The sequence below is a fragment of the Canis aureus genome, chromosome 21, assembly GCF_053574225.1.
Source record: "Canis aureus isolate CA01 chromosome 21, VMU_Caureus_v.1.0, whole genome shotgun sequence".
Classification (NCBI taxonomy): Eukaryota; Metazoa; Chordata; class Mammalia; order Carnivora; family Canidae; genus Canis; species Canis aureus.
The window spans coordinates 15,126,449-15,143,234 of NC_135631.1; the positions used below are offsets into that span (position 1 = coordinate 15,126,449).

The following is a 16,786-nucleotide window of genomic DNA, read 5'->3' on the forward strand; positions in this document are numbered from 1 at the left end:
TTCTGCCTGTCCCCGGGGGAGCGCCAGATCTTGGGCTGTGTCCCCCAGCGCCCTGGGCTCCGGGCGGGCGCAGCCCACTACATGCAGCCGCTGAAGCCGCTCCCGGGTCCCGCTGGGCGCAGGTTGTAGCCCTTTAGGGAGCTCAGCCGTGGAGTGTGGTGCGCTCTCCCCGGGGCGCAGGTGCTCTGTTAGCGCCCCTGGGAGCGTGAGGGCATCCCCGCCCTCCTGAGGTCCTGCTTCAACTCTCTGCGAGCGCCGTTCCATCGGGGAGGTTGGTGAAGCTCTTGCTTCTCTGGGCCTGGGCTTTCCTGTCCTGGGTGCTCTCGCCATGGCCTTAGCCCTGCTCTTCGGGGCCTCTCCCCCTTTGATGCTTTCTTATTTCTTTATTTTTTTTCCATCTTCTGACCTTGATAGAAGCGTAAACTCTTCTCACTGTAGCATTCCAGCTGTTCTCTCTTTAAATCTCTTTAAATGCCAAATTCATAGGTTTTCAGGATGATTTCAAAGTTATCTAGGTAATTTGGTGGGGACAGGTGACTTGGGGACCCTACTCTTCCACCATCTTGCCCCCTCCTCCGGCAAACTTCCTTTTTGATCACAGTAGTATGAAACTATAAGTACTTACGAGAAAAAATCTAGAAAGAACACAAATACATGGAGGCAAAATAGCCCACTCCTAAAACATGAAGTTAGTTATATATAAAAGATATAACTCACTACCACAAAGACTAAAATCTGACTTAGAAATGGACAGAGACCTGAATAGACATATTCAAGAAGACATAAAAATAACAAGTCAACACATCAAAAGATATTCAACATCATTCATCATCAGGGAAATGGAAATCAAAACCACAATGAGATGTCACCTCATGCCTGTCAGAATGGCTACAATTAAAAAAAAAGAAATAAGGTGTGTTGCAAAGACTTGATATAAAATGAACCCTTATACACTGCTGGTGGGAATGTAAACTGGTGCAGTCACTGTGGAAGCATGATGGAGTTTCCTCAAAAATGAAAAATAGATATGATATGATCCAGTAATTCCACTATAGGATACTTACCAAAATAATTTTTGCAATGACATGGATGGAGTTTGGGAGTCTAATACTAAGTGAATAACTCAGACAGAGATGGGCAAATATCATATGAATTCATTCATGTGTATATTTAAGAAAGAAAACAAATGAAAAAGAAAAAAGGAGACCAAAAAAACTCATAATCTTAAATATTGATAATAAACAGGTGGTTGCCAAAGGGGAGGTGGCCAGATGGGTGAATAGGGTGAAGGGGATTGAGAATACACCTGTTCACCTGTTATGGTGAGCACTAAGCAATGTGTAGAATTGTTCAAACAAAAAATGTGCATTTTATTGTATGTAATCTATAACTTAAATTGCTTTTGAAACAAAAAATCTTTTATTTTCATTTCCACTTTCTCTTCAGCTTTAGTTACTGAGTTAATAACTTCCATATATTATAGAAATTATAGAAATTTTAATTACTCGGTTTCACTGTGTTTATATCATATCCGTATCATTAATATTGATAATAATAATTATATATACAGTAACATTTTCTAGAATAGGAAATTGGGAGAAGTAAAGAAACTTGATTAAATTCATCGAGACATGGATCATGAAGCTAGAATTCAGTCATATCACATGTGTTGGAATGTGCACCTGTGCTCAGATCTTTCTGTGCTGTTAGAAAAGATGCAGAGTAAAAATCTGTAAAAGATTTTTAAGTAAAAAAGTAAAGCCTTTGGGAATTTTTAGCCTATACTTCAGTGTGACTTGAAGGAATACTTTCTCCTTAGGGCACCAGTGGATCAGTTGGTAACAGAAATGAGATGTGTCCCTACAGAGTCTTGGAAAGGAGAAGGACTCTGTGGGAAGAATCTACGTCTTGACAGCCTTGTATGGGATTACTTGGCACCATGGTTTGCAGTGGTCCAGGAGTAGCTGAGCTTAGTAGTTTATAGAGCATATCCTTTGGGATTGCGGGGGAAGGGCAGAGCTCTTATCCTTCCAAAGGCTGGGTATTTGTGAACTTCTATGAATTGTCTATATATATCTGGTGGAGGAAGAGGAAATGTTAGTCCACGTAATCTGCCAAGGAATTGTTTTGAGGTACTAGAGTCGGCTTTAGAGATGTTTCTATCATAGAATAGTGGGAATTATACCTTTATATTCTATAATATTCTAACAGTAGATATAAGAAATGTTCTGTTCATAATTACAGACCTTATTGTAGTGTCTAACCCAAGCATCTAGGAAAGATTAGGGCTAATTATGGTGTATCTTCTCTCCCCATGGATCCTGCAAGGGAAACCAACTAGATGTACTTCAAGTACAGTTTACATGTTGCAAACATATTGCACATGATTCATCTTCAAAATAAATAGGAGTTGCAAGAGCAAAAACTATGGGCTCTCTATTGAATCTCATCTATTTCTGTGCAAGAATTATGGTAAGTTTTAAGCCAACTATACTATGTTCTTTTTCTCAATCACCATTCAGCATTTGATTACTGGCAGTTGACATTATGTAATTCTCTAAATCTTTGAAAAGCATGAAGTTCCAGAAGCATTTCTGTCAGTGATGAAAAGATTCTGATATGTCAGGGTTTTTGCCTTTCACTGTTCTTGATGCAGCACTGTCTCAGGACCAACTCTTATTGAATGAGGGGTACATTGAAGGGTGTAAAAGTATAGTATACTACACAGGTGGGTTTCTTACTTGCAAGGTTTAAGGCCAGCAAAAGTAAAGGCTGTATACTGACCACAGCAGTCAGTATTCTTAGAGATTCTACGGCACTATGATACTCCTTGTTCTGATATTAATGATGGTAATGTTAGCTGCCTAAACCCCCTGATACCTAATAATTACATTTTGCTTCTGATGTTGGAGTAAAGGATGATCTACAGAGTGGAGGAACGAGAAGAAAACTCTAGTGAAATCCTAGGATGAAGCCCTCTTTGGTCCCTATCAAGATTCTTTGCTCACCCTTGCACTGTGTATTTACATTTAAGTATAAATATAAATGCTGGTCTCTTTTTTTCCTGACTTATCAGAATTTTCCATCTGATTGCAAGTCAGGACATATACTGGATATGTCCGTGGTTTTGTTCCTAACCTATTTATGGTTTCTGGCTTTATGCTGGTTCCATTCAAGTGGCTGAGAAATGATGATTCTCATGGCAATAGGAGGTGGAGTGTCCAAGAAGGAGAGGTTGCCATGGAGCACAAAGGCTAGAGGTACTGGTTTCTTTGTTACTTGAAGCTAGAATTCTTTAAAAATCTGTAAAAGATTTTTACAGAATTTGTTACTTGTCTCTGCTAAACTGCCTGCCAGCCTAACTTGATTTTCCCAAAATAGAACACTTGAACTTGCCTTATGAGATAAATAATAGAGTGAATGGGTGACGGGCACTGGGGGTTATTCTGTATGTTAGTAAATTGAACACCAATAAAAAATAAATTAAAAAAACACACACACACACACACACACAAAAATGAGATAAATAATAGATGAACAAAAATATGAAAACAAAAATGAAAAGCGACGATAATTAAGGATTGTTTGATTCAGGATGCACACACACACACACACACACACTCACACACACTTCCCACTGGAAGGTCATTAGCAAGAAGGTTTTCTTTAAATCCTGGAAGGTTTTGCTTCGCAGATGGCATCTGAACTGAGTACAGTGTGCACAGTTAGCAATGCAGAGTGGAGGTCTAATCAGAGGAAGGCCTTTATAACTAAGAAATAGTGAAAATTTAGTGAATGAGATGGTATGGAGGCATATATATGAAGGACAGCAATGACAAGCATGGCTGAAGCATACATGCCCAGAGGCATGGGAGGAAATGTGGTAAGCAAGATTATTGCCCAGCGTTGGAGGGCTTTAAATGTCATGGTGAGTATTTCAGCCATTGCATTAGAAAACCACAGTAACCATTTTATTATATTCATGTTTTTTTATATTTTTAGAATGTGCTATTCCACTTCAAGTTATAACAAGGTGATAAAAAGAGGTAGAGGATGCAGGATGAGGAGAAGAGGGAATATCTGAAATTGTGTCCTTTCTTTCTGTTTAGAAACATGGATGGTCCATTTAAAGAATTCTGAGATTATGGGCAGCCCGGGTGGCTCAGCGTTGTAGCACCTGCCTTAGAACCCCGGCGTGATCCTAATATGAAAATAACGTTTGCAAATGCAGGTGCACAGACCTCCATCTCCCATTCTTTGTACATTCTGAATTATTTAGCCTTCATAGAAACCCTAAAAAGTAGGTTGCTTTGCTCTTAATATTTACAGGTGAAGAAAATAAAGCACAGAGATATAAAGGGACTTGTTACATATCTCACCATAGTGGGCAGTTGAGTGGGCTACAAATCTAGGCTGTGTGGCTTTGGTCTCTAAGCATTATCGCTGTGCTAACCCACCTCCCTGCTCTGCTTTAAAATATCTGCATCTCAGGAAACTGAATTTAGAATGTCTTTCTTCAGTTAAAGTTATGATTCATCTGTTAACATAATTTTGAATTTTTTACTTCCCAAAGTATTCTTTAGAAATTTGTAGTCTTGTGTCTTGTCTCTTTGTATTCTTCTAATACCAATGATAGAGTGCCTTACATAATGAATGATCTCAACTATATTTATCTTAAAACTCAAATTATTAAGAGCAGTGGAATATTTTTCCCATTCTTTACAATAACTCCAGATATTTGTGAGTCAGTACTCAAAAAAAAAAAAAAAGATTACTGTAGGGTTATGAGAGAAGTGAGTAGATAGTATAATTTTAAAATGTTTTGGAAGTAGGCTAAAATAAAATGGGAAAATTGGAAGATCAGATTACAGAAAAAGGGAAAGAGCCCCAGAAACAGAGAAAAAGTAAAGTCATGATAGTGAAAGAAGCAGAGGTATAGTTCTTACTCACTACGAGCTGGGTATTTTTCTTATTTTATCTACCTACGTACCATGATTATGCTCAAGTGGCTTTCTTAAAATAGTATATAGTGGAACTAAGATTTGAACTTAAGACATCTGAATCTAGCACCTGTGTTCTTGGCCACGAAATGTAATGTTTTGCTAGATTAATAGTTATCCCAGATAAAATATCAAGACTGCAAAATATAAACTGACAAAAGATGAAAAATTCTCAGATGGGCAATCTTTACATAATAAGTACAGTAAAACTGGGCAGCCCGGGTGGCTCCGTGGTTTGGCGCATCTTCTGCCCAGGGCCTGATCCTGGAGACCCAGGATCGAGTCTCACGTCGGGCTCCCTGCATGGAGACTGTTTCTCCCTCTGCCTACTTCTCTGCTTCTGTGTCTCTCATGAATAAATAAATAAAAACATTTTTGAAAAATGCAGTAAAACTGTTAAATGTGGTTTATGATAAAAAGGTATATGCACATAATAAAATATAATTATTTACTATTATGCCAGTGAGGTAATAAGATATGTCACAAAATAACTTGTGTTTGCATGTTCATCAGCTTTTTTTGAATATCATCAACCTTGAAATATTGGCCATACTTGTATATACAGAAGAGGTACACATAAAGAAGTATACTGTTATAATGTTTAAAAGAAAACACATAAAAAACAAAAATAGTCATTTCTGGAGAGTCGAATCACAGAGTCGATAATTTTGAGACAGAGTGTAATTTTCTTTTCTCATTCCTCTGTGTACTTTGAAGAATTAATGATATCATGAATTTTTGAAAATAAAATATAGTTAATAAATGGACACAAAATATTGAAGAACCTTTTAATCATTACCAATAGCCATGGCAATATCAAGCATTTGGGGCAGCAATATCATGATTGTAAAATTACTCTGAATTGTTGTTTGTGCAAATGAAAATTGAAAGCAACAGCAATATCTCAGTTGACAAAGGGTCAAATAAACACCACTTAGAAAAATTTTACAATGTCAGTTATTAAAGGAACAATTGAACCATGGAAAATATAGTAACATGTGAAAAAGTGTTATAATCATTCCAAGTCAAAATCAGAACACAAAATGGCATGCAATGATTTCAATGACTAACTATATATGCTATGAACAAGAACTTGAACAGAAAAGTCATAACATAGTATATTGAATAATAGAATTTTCTTCAAATGGTATTTTTAGAAATAAGAGAATTCAGGGTACATAGTAATATATATGTGTAAAAGCACTATTTAGAGTATAGACATAGTTAGGAATTTTATGCCACATTGAATCCATATGCAGAGATCCTGAATGACTTCAGTTTTAGAATAGTAAAGAGGGTAAACAGGAAATTTCCTCAATTATTACAAACCTCAAAGTTCTCCAGGCCTTTTTTATCAAATGACTATCAGTGAAGGTGACATAGAACGCAAGAGGTAAAAGACTGTCGAAATAGATTTTTGTAAAGGATATTTCATCCAAGATACTGATAGGTTCAGAGATAAAGTCAGGGACCCCAAATCAGTGAACTCAACTGAGGATATTTTCTTCAGGAGGTTTCTCCAAAACTAGGAGTGCTAAATATTATTGGAATAGTGTTTTTCAGATTTCAAAGCACATAGATAAAATGTATAATACATGAACTAGATGCGTGTATATGTGATCATAAAAAAATATATTTTCATTCTTTGGGAAACTCAAGGTAAAGTGAGAGTGGGGCACTATTGGTATAAATTTTCAGATGAAGGCCAAATTTCAAGGCAGTTAAGGCACCTGACCAAGGAAAGTACAAGTTCTTCCATTTTCAATCTTGGTAGGAATCAAAATTTTTAAAGGATATTGATTTTTTATTGTCCAATGCAGAGGCTTTGATTCAATTGGGTTAGTTTCTAAATCAATACATAGATCTGGGAGAGGCTTGGACTTCTGCAGATTTACAAAGATTCGTAGGGATTATAGGAAGTTGGAGGTAACATGGAGCAAAAAGAAGGAATTCAGAGGTCACCCCAATGATCTCCCCAAGATGTCACTTCTTTTCTTCTTTTGCAGATTAAGCTTTTATCAAGTTCACCTTACCTGCAAACTACTATGTCAGTGAATAGCAGTGTGAATGAATTCATTCTGCTTGGCTTGACACAGGATCCAAGAAAACAGAAAGCAATATTTGGGGTCTTCTTGATGTTTTACCTTGCCACACTGTTGGGAAACTTTCTCATTGTAGTGACTATTAAAAGAAGCAGGACCCTTGGGAGTCCCATGTACTTCTTCCTATTTTACCTGTCCTTTGCTGATGCCTGCTTTTCTACAACCATTGCCCCCAGGTTGATTGTGGATGCCATTTCCCAGCAGAAGACTATTTCCTACAATGAGTGCATGACTCAGGTCTTTGCAGTCCACTTCTTTGCTTGCATGGGAATCTTTGTGCTGATCCTCATGGCTTTTGATCGCTATGTAGCTATTTGTAAGCCCTTGCGATACACAACCATCATGAACAGGCATGTCTGCAGTGTGCTGGTGACTCTGGGTTGGGTGGGATCCTGTATCCACTCTTCAGCACAAATTGTCCTGGCTTTGAAATTGCCTTTCTGTGGTCCCAGTATGATTGATCACTATTTCTATGACTTGCAGCCCTTGTTGAAACTTGCTTGCATGGACACTTATGTAATAAATTTGCTAGTTGTTACTAACAGTGGAGCCATATGCATGGTGAGTTTCATAATCTTGCTTATCTCCTATGTTATCATCTTGTACTCTCTGAGAAACTACAGTGCAGAAGGAAGGCGAAAAGCCCTTTCAACCTGCACTTCCCATTTTATTGTGGTTGTCTTATGTTTTGGCCCATGTATATTCATTTATACACGTCCAGCAACCACATTTCCAGTAGACAAGGTGGTGGCAGTGTTTTATACCATTGGGACACCCTTGCTGAACCCTCTGATCTACACACTGAGGAATGCAGAAGTGAAAATTGCAATGAAAATGTTATGGTGTAGCAAAGTATGACTTCTGTAGATACATGATATTCAGGGATCCTAATGTATATTTCCTTAAAAGGTTGCTTTTCCTTCATGAACAAGAAAGATAAAATATTTTTCTTTGGAGAATTCAATCAATTAGTAATTTTTAAATCATGCTTTTTGTTTATTTTATTGTATTAATATTAATAAATAGTAATAAATATATAGACTCCTTATTCTGAGAGGATTGCATTAAAATAGGATTACTAATAGCCCAAAGCACTTTGAAAAACCTATCATAGACTTAGTTGAATGCTATTGACATCTGGTCATATTCACATGAAAATTTAGCTTCATGATTCAATTTGCTTTCAGAAGGAAATGCACTAACTAGTGAGAGAATGTGTGTGTGAGCACACACTAATTCTGTGTCTAGGTTTTATTCTAGATGTAATGAACGTGGTCAAGGTGTTAATCCATATGTAACTGGGACTTAATGTAGGTGGCTGTCTTGACAACCTGTCATTTGGAGAAGGCGTTCTAAGAGAATTCTGCTCTGGAATCTGTGCCTGAACTTGTCTTATTGGGGAATCTACATGGAGGAACCCTCAACCTCTAATAAAAGCTTAAATATTGGTGAAAATATGTATTGTGACTGGAGAATTTCTCAAAGTTCTGTGAATGGTGAGATAAGGAGAATCCTGCACTTGGCAGTGATGGGTGTTATCATCCACTCAGCTGCCCTTTGGCGGGTCCTTCCCATTACTCTTCACAAGACAGAAAGAGTCAGTGAAGGGATTTGGCAGCAGGAATATGCAGAAAGAAATACACAGAAGGGAGGATAAAGGGGAGAAGGGAGGCATGGTGAAAAGCAAGAAAAGGCCAAAGAAAAGTGGGAACTTTGTTCAAGATGGAGAGCAGAAGCTTTGCCTTTCTTACATTTTGAGAATCAATTCTGGATGTATGGACATTTGCAGGAAAAAGAAGTGAAGTGAGGAAGGACAAGATGGCAGAAGAGTAGGGTCCCCAGTCACCTGTCCCCACCAAATTACCTAGATAACCTTCAAATCATCCTGAAAATCTATGAATTCGGCCTGAGATCTAAAGAGAGAACAGCTGGAATGCTACAGTGAGAAGAGTTCGCGCTTCTATCAAGGTAGGAAGACGGGGAAAAAATAAATAAAGAAACAAAAGGCCTCCAAGGGGGAGGGGCCTGCGAGGAGCCGGGCTGAGGCCGGGGCGAGTGTCCCCAGGACAGGAGAGCCCCATCCCGGAGAAGCAGGAGCTGCATCAATCTTTCCGGGCGGAAAGGGGCTCGCAGGGAGTTGGAGCAGGACCCCAGGAGGGCGGGGATGCCCTCGGGCTCCCTGGGACACTAACAGACACCTGCACCCGGGAGAGTACGCCGAGCTCCCTAAGGGCTGCAGCGCGCACAGCGGGACCCGGAGCAGCTCGGAGGGGCTTGGGGCGGGAGCAGCTCGGAGGGGCTCGGGGGCTGCTGCGCTGAGGGGGCTGCGGGGCGGGAGCGCGAATCCAACAGCGCAGGCCCCGGAGCACAGGGCGCCGGGACACAGCCCACGATCCGGCCTCCCCCCGGGACAGGCAAAGGCCGGGAGGGCCCAGGACAGCGAGGACACTCCTGCCCGGAGCTGAGCAGATCAGCGGCCCCGCCCCGGAGCCTCCAGGCCCTGCAGATGGAGAGCTCCGGAGTTACTACGGGGGCTGAATCCAGGGCTGCAGAGCTGGCCGCTGCCACTGGGGTTGTTCCTCCAGGTGCCTCACGGGGTAAACGACCCCCACTGAGCCACACAGGTGGCCTCACCTGATAAACAGGATAAACATTACTCACTGAGCCCTGCACCAGGCAGGGGGCTGAGCAGCTCCCCCAAGTGCTAACACCTGAAAATCAGCACAACAGGCCCCTCTCCCAGGAATGGGAACTGGTGCAGCCACTCTGGAAAACTGTGTGGAGGTTCCTCAAAGAGTTAAAAATAGACCTGCCCTACGACCCAGCAATTGCACTGTTGGGGATTTACCCCTAAGATACAGATGCAATGAAACGCCAGGACACCTGCACCCCGAAGTTTATAGCAGCAATGTCCACAATAGCCAAACTGTGGAAGGAGCCTCAGTGTCCATCGAAAGATGAATGGATGAAGAAGATGTGGTTTATGTATACAATGGAATATTACTCAGCCATTAGAAATGACAAATACCCACCATTTACTTCAACGTGGATGGAACTGGAGGGTATTATGCTGAGTGAAATGAGTCAATCGGAGAAGGACAAACATTATATGTTCTCATTCATTTGGGGAATATAAATAATATTGAAAGAGAATAGAAGGGAAGGGAGAAGAATTGGGTAGGAAATATCAGAAAGGGAGACAGAACATAAAGACTCCTAACTCTGGGAAACGAACTAGATGTGGTGGAAGGGGAGGAGGGCGGGGACTGGGGGTGACTGGGTGACGGGCACTGAGGGGGGCACTTCACGGGATGAGCACTGTGTGTTATTCTGTATGTTGGCAAATTGAACACCAATAAGAAATAAATTTATTATTTAAAAAAAGAAAAAGACGTGAAATCTCAGTATCTCTACATCTTGACTTAATGTAGCTTACCTCCCTTGACTGCCATATTTGTTTGCTTGGGTATCAGAAAAAAGCTTTATTTGGTCCTAATATGTCTGAAATATCAAAATTCAGATTATTTGGGAAAACCAAGATTGGAAAGTCTGTTTTAGCTCATTTCAATTTATGTCTTTTGTTTTTATACAAGAATGTTCTAAAATACATATTTTCACTTTTGAAGATAACCCAACTGATACGTACAATACACACCTGCCGCCACCACTGCCACATCATAATCTATAAGCAAGCACTGCCATGTGATGCTCTTTCAGTATCTGAGTTTATAATACCCAACAAATTGGCACCAGGAAGTACTACTTTAATTGAATTGGGCTAATGAGAAAGGAATACAACGAACTTCATAAGTATGTGAAAAGTTTCTGCCTATGGAACACAATATTATCCTATCCCACCAAATGTGCTTAGTATTCTTACATAGGAAGTGGTGATGGACAAAATACTTAACACCCAATGAGGACATTTATCAGAGAACGAATGAGGACATGAGAAATTTTTATTTGTACTCACAGAAAGGATACATTTTCATGAACAAATTGGTATAATTAAACTGTATCGAGGTGACGGCCGAGCCCCCGCCCGCAGCCGCCACCCCCCGCGGGTGATGCGGGCCTGGCCTTGGCGCCCCCGCGAGCCCCGGGCCGGCGACCCCGCCCGGTGAGTCGGCCCCGGGCCCCGAGCCCATGTCGGACGCCGCCGGCCGCGCGCGCACGCGGTGCCTGAGGATGATCGCCCACGTCGCGCTGCTGAGCCTCGCGCTCTGCATCTCCCTGGCCTTCTGGGTCGTGTCTCTGACCGCCAGCACCTACTACGGCAATTTACAGCCTATTTCTCCTTGGCGTTGGCTGTTCTCTGTCGTCGTTCCTGTTTTGATCGTCTCCAATGGCTTTAAAAAGAAAAGTCTAGACCACAGTGGGGCCTTAGGAGGGCTTGTGGTTGGATTTATCCTAACCATTGCAAATTTCAGCTTTTTTACCTCTTTGCTGATGTTTTTCCTTTCTTCTTCAAAACTCACTAAATGGAAGGGAGAAATAAAGAAGCGTCTGGATTCAGAATACAAAGAAGGTGGGCAGAGGAATTGGGTTCAGGTGTTCTGCAATGGGGCTGTGCCCACAGAGCTGGCCCTGCTGTACATGATAGAAAATGGCCCCGGGGAGATCCCGATAGATTTTTCCAAGCAGTACACTGCTTCCTGGATGTGTCTGTCTCTCTTGGCTGCACTGGCCTGCTCTGCTGGAGACACCTGGGCTTCAGAAGTGGGCCCGGTTCTGAGTAAAAGCCCGCCGAGGCTAATAACAACCTGGGAAAAAGTTCCAGTTGGGACCAATGGAGGGGTTACAGTAGTGGGCCTTGTCTCCAGTCTACTTGGCGGTACCTTTGTGGGCATCACCTACTTCCTCACACAGTTGGTCTTCGTTAATGATTTAGACATTTCTGCTCCCCAGTGGCCAATTATTGCATTTGGGGGTCTGGCTGGATTACTAGGATCAGTTGTGGACTCATATTTAGGAGCTACAATGCAATTTACTGGTTTAGACGAAAGCACTGGCATGGTGGTCAACAGCCCAGCGAATGAGGTGAAGTACATAGCGGGGAAACCCATTCTTGATAACAATGCAGTGAACCTGTTTTCTTCGGTCGTTATTGCCCTCTTACTCCCAACTGCTGCTTGGGGTTTCTGGCCCATGGAGTGAACTTTTTTTTTCCTTTACAAAGGTTGAAAACTGTGGTAAAGTCAGCTAAATTTGCAATTCCAAGTTTCATCCTAAGAAGAATAATTGTAATGGCAAAGAGGAAATACCAGCTCTTCCCATATTCCATTGTGATGAAATTCCACATTTTTCCTCTCATTAACTCCTCTGTAACAGCTGACCTCTTTGTAGTGAAAGATATGTGTGCATAGACCTTACTCATATTTTTCTTCTGAATAGGGCTTCTTAAGCAATGAAACTATAATGTCCCTATATATTGCTGAGCTGAAAGTTCCTACGTGGTAAATATAAATTTTGTTTTGTTTAAACCAGTGTAGGGACTAAAAGTATAATGCCACTAGTACCAGTTGCCCAAATTTTAGTTTTGGGTAATTTAAACTGATGTGTGTGGAAGCCTGAATAAATGTAGTCCTGGACTTCTTCCATTACTTGCTATTTCCAGTTGTGAAAAGTGTGGAGTTTAAGTTCTTAGTATGCTACTCCACATTTGTTTTTCCTTCCTCAGGGTTAGAATGAAAATAAAGTATATGTCTTTTTCATATGACCATTAGAATGCACGAAAAAATTATTTTTAAGTAAAAGTGAAAGAGATTTATCTTCTATCTAAAAAAGTGCACCTTACATTTCAGTTGATTTCTGAGCAGAAATTATTCTGAATTCAATATTTGTTAATGTATTTTCTAGCCTTCTTTGAAATTTGTATAGGAATCTGTTTTAATTTGGCATCCTGAATAGTTAGAGTCACTGGAAAACTATTGTAATTAGTTTTTTCGTTTGCTACCTAGAATTCATTGGAAGATGCTATGACTTCTATTCTGAGCTTAAGTTATGCTCTCCTGTACAATACAGACTCAACTAAAATGAAAAAAAAAAAAAATAAATAAACTGTATCTGCCAATGGGGAAGATTTCAAAGTGAATTGGGTGGGGATTGACATGAGGAAGTAGTCATGAGGAGAGGGGACAAGGAATCACTCCAAGCATTGGAAGGGGAGAAAAGAAAGGAAGTTTGAAAATCAAACCTTGAGTGTTCAGGGGGAAAAAAGAGAAAATGAATTCATTAAAGATCCAGAGAGCTCTTAGAGAACTGTTTTGTGATGTCAAGGATGAGGGGAGCCATTTGCAGTTCTCCTCACCTCTACAAGAGGCAGAGGCTTCTTGGTTAGGCTGAGGCTGTCCTAGAACTCACCTGATCTGTCTCCTTTCCCTAAGAAGTCCCAGGAGTATGTTGCTAATCATCCAAAACTGAAAACGATGCTTCCTGTATTTTATGCAGCTTCTAGTTACTTTCAGCAAAGGGGATGTCCAGTGACTGCATTATGTCCAGTAATTTAGAACACCACATTTTCTTTGAATTGTGTCTGTTTTTATATTATTAAAAATAACTATGACTAAGAAGAAAGGAAACGAGTGCACTCTCCTTGAAATCCATCTCTCATGTCCCCATTCCTGCCGTAACTAATGCATTTTTTTTAAAGATTTTATTTATGAGAGGGAGAGAGAGACGCAGAGACACAGGCAGAGGGAGAAGCAGTCTCCATGCAGGGAGCCCGTCGTGGGATTCATTTTTTTATAATAAATTTATTTTTTATTGGTGTTCAATTTGCCAACATACAGAATAACACCCAGTGCTCATCCCGTCAAGTGCCCCCCTCAGTGCCCGTCACCCAGTCACCCGCACCCCCCGCCCTCCTCCCCTTCTACCACCCCTAGTTCGTTTCCCAGAGTTAGGAGTCTTTATGTTTTGTCTCCCTTTCTGATAATTCCTACCCATTTCTTCTCCCTTCCCTTCTATTGGTCATCAAGACAGTGTGGTACTGGCACAAAAACAGACACATAGATCAATGGAACAGAATAGAGAACCCAGAAGTGGACCCTCAACTTTATGGTCAACTAATATTCGATAAAGGAGGAAAGACTATCCACTGGAAGAAAGACAGTCTCTTCAATAAATGGTGCTGGGAAAATTGGACATCCACATGCAGAAGAATGAAACTAGACCACTCTCTTGCACCATACACAAAGATAAACTCAAAATGGATGAAAGATCTAAATGTGAGACAAGATTCCATCAAAATCCTAGAGGAGAACACTGGCAACACCCTTTTTGAACTCGGCCACAGTAACTTCTTGCAAGATACATCCACGAAGACAAAAGAAACAAAAGCAAAAATGAACTATTGGGACTTCATCAAGATAAGAAGCTTTTGCACAGCAAAGGATACAGTGAACAAAACTAAAAGACAACCAGAATATCTTCTCCCATTCTGGAGAAAAAAAAGTTTCTAACTTTTTTTTCCAAATTGATAGTCATTTATCTTATTATAAATGCAAATGACCTATCAGATAAAGGGCTAGTTTCCAAGATCTATAAAGAATTTATTAAACTCAACAGCAAAGAAACAAATAATCCAATCATGAAATGGGCAAAAGACATGATCAGAAATCTCACAGAGGAAGACATAGACATGGCCAACATGCACATGAGAAAATGCTCCGCATCACTTGCCATCAGGGAAATACAAATCAAGACCACAATGAGATACCACCTCACACCAGTGAGAATGGGGAAAATTAACAAGACAGGAAACCACAGATGTTGGAGAGGATGTGGAGAAAAGGGAACCCTCTTACACTGTTGGTAGGAATGTGAACTGATGCAGCCACTCTGGAAAAACTGTATGGAGGTTCCTCAAAGAGTTAAAAATAGACCTGCCCTATGACCCAGCAATTGCACTGTTGGGGATTTACCCCAAAGATACAGATGCAATGAAACGCCGGGACACCTGCCCCCCGATGTTTATAGCAGCAATGTCCACAATAGCCAAACTGTAGAAGAAGCCTTGGTGTCCATCTAAAGATGAATGAATAAAGAAGATGTGTTTTATGTATACAATGGAATGTTACTCAGCCATTAGAAACGACAAATACTCACCGTTTTGGGCTTCAATCCCAGGTCTCCAGGATCACGCCCTGGGCTGAAGGCGGTGCTAAACCCCTGAGCCACTTGGGCTGCCGAATGCATTTTTATCTTATTCTGCATCCTTTTTCTCTATGTTTTTAATGTCTCCCATACACATAGACTCCTGGAGGAATTCTTTTTATTGAGTTTTTGACATACTTTCTAACTTTTTTTTCCAAATTGATAGTCATTTATCTTATTATAATTTATATTCATGTTAATACTTTCAACCTCATTCTATATTTAATTACCAAATATATATTGTTGAATTTGTTTGCATGATACTCTGTCCTCTTAACATATTTGTTTATCCTATGGGCATACCCGATTTGATATCATAATATAGCATTATGATATATTTGCACTTGGTTCTTCTCCCTCTACCACCCCAAATCCTTGGTTCTTCTATACATTCAACCATGTGCACTTTAGGATCATTTACTCCATCTCCATGCAAATAACCTTCAGTGATTATGTTTAGGAATTGACTCAGAGTGTCACATAATTGGGAAAAATTAACGACTTTAAAAGGGGAGTTCCTTCACTTCCAAATTGTGTGATTCATCTGATTCAGCTGTATTTCTTTTTGATTAGGTTTAGTGTTCTTCAATGAAGACCATTCATGTTTCTGTTACATCTCATAATTGTATTTTATTCTGGCGGAGATTTTTTCCATTTTATAATTGTCTATTATACTTACATTTGGAAGTATTATAATGGTGGTTTTTGAGTAAGCTCTTTTAATAAGTAGTTTAATCTGCCAGTTGATTGTCTTGGTTTGGGGAAGTAGATGAATACATCAGACAGTAAGGACGTCTGTTGTTTCGTGTTTGCTTCCTACAAACTACATTATTCCCTTTTCCTATTATTCATTGTTTGACACAGAATTTCGAAAGACAGGCTGCTAGACTGAATTTGCCTGAAAATTTGTAAATTTGTTTAGTCCAAAAATTGTTTAACATAAGATTTTATAATAGGTAATCAATATTTTCAAATCATTAATATGCACATAAGATGTGAATGCCTAATTTCTCTTGAAAACCTGGGTGAAGGACAAATTTGGATATATGCCCCTCATTAGGCAACCACATACAAGAGCTTAGTCCTGGTAGAATCTAAAGGGGAAAAGATTTGTTCCATTTCTACAAGGTGCAAAGGGCTTAAATTCCTTCTTAAATCTCTTTGTACAGTTTGACCTCATTCAATCTTTTAAATCTTCCTGATCTCTGTAAGTATATGGGGTTGAGGACCTGGCATTAAGTCAGTGCAGTACATGATAATGGCAGCTATAAAAGGTGGCCTTATCTTATTCCTGAATTTAATGGAACTCTCTTGAAATTAAAGGTGACATTTCCTTTAGACTTCTGGTACATATTCTTTGATCAATTTAAAGAGACTCATTTTACTTTTAGTTTCTGTAGTTTAATTGTAATTGAGACTAAATGTTAGCAAATCCCATGTTGGTATCTCAGATAGTCCTTTTTTGATTTAATAATGGAATTTGATTATCAGGAAATCCTGGTAACAGAAATCAGCAAGCTTAGGATT

The 16,786-nt window shown here is 40.0% G+C and overlaps 2 protein-coding genes across 2 annotated transcripts; both read left to right on the plus strand.

Annotated features, from left to right (window-relative positions):
- Positions 1-7,045: 7,045 nt before the first annotated feature.
- On the plus strand, positions 7,046-7,960 carry LOC144293267 (olfactory receptor 4C11-like). Its single transcript, XM_077864354.1, has one exon. It carries the CDS (start codon positions 7,046-7,048, stop codon positions 7,958-7,960), a length of 915 nt encoding a protein of 304 aa, XP_077720480.1.
- Positions 7,961-11,169: 3,209 nt separating this feature from the next.
- LOC144292630 (transmembrane protein 19) lies at positions 11,170-13,102 on the plus strand. The gene has a single exon (XM_077863285.1). The coding sequence runs from the start codon at positions 11,249-11,251 to the stop codon at positions 12,257-12,259; it is 1,011 nt and encodes a 336-aa protein (XP_077719411.1). The 5' UTR covers positions 11,170-11,248; the 3' UTR covers positions 12,260-13,102.
- The last annotated feature ends 3,684 nt before the right edge of the window (positions 13,103-16,786 follow it).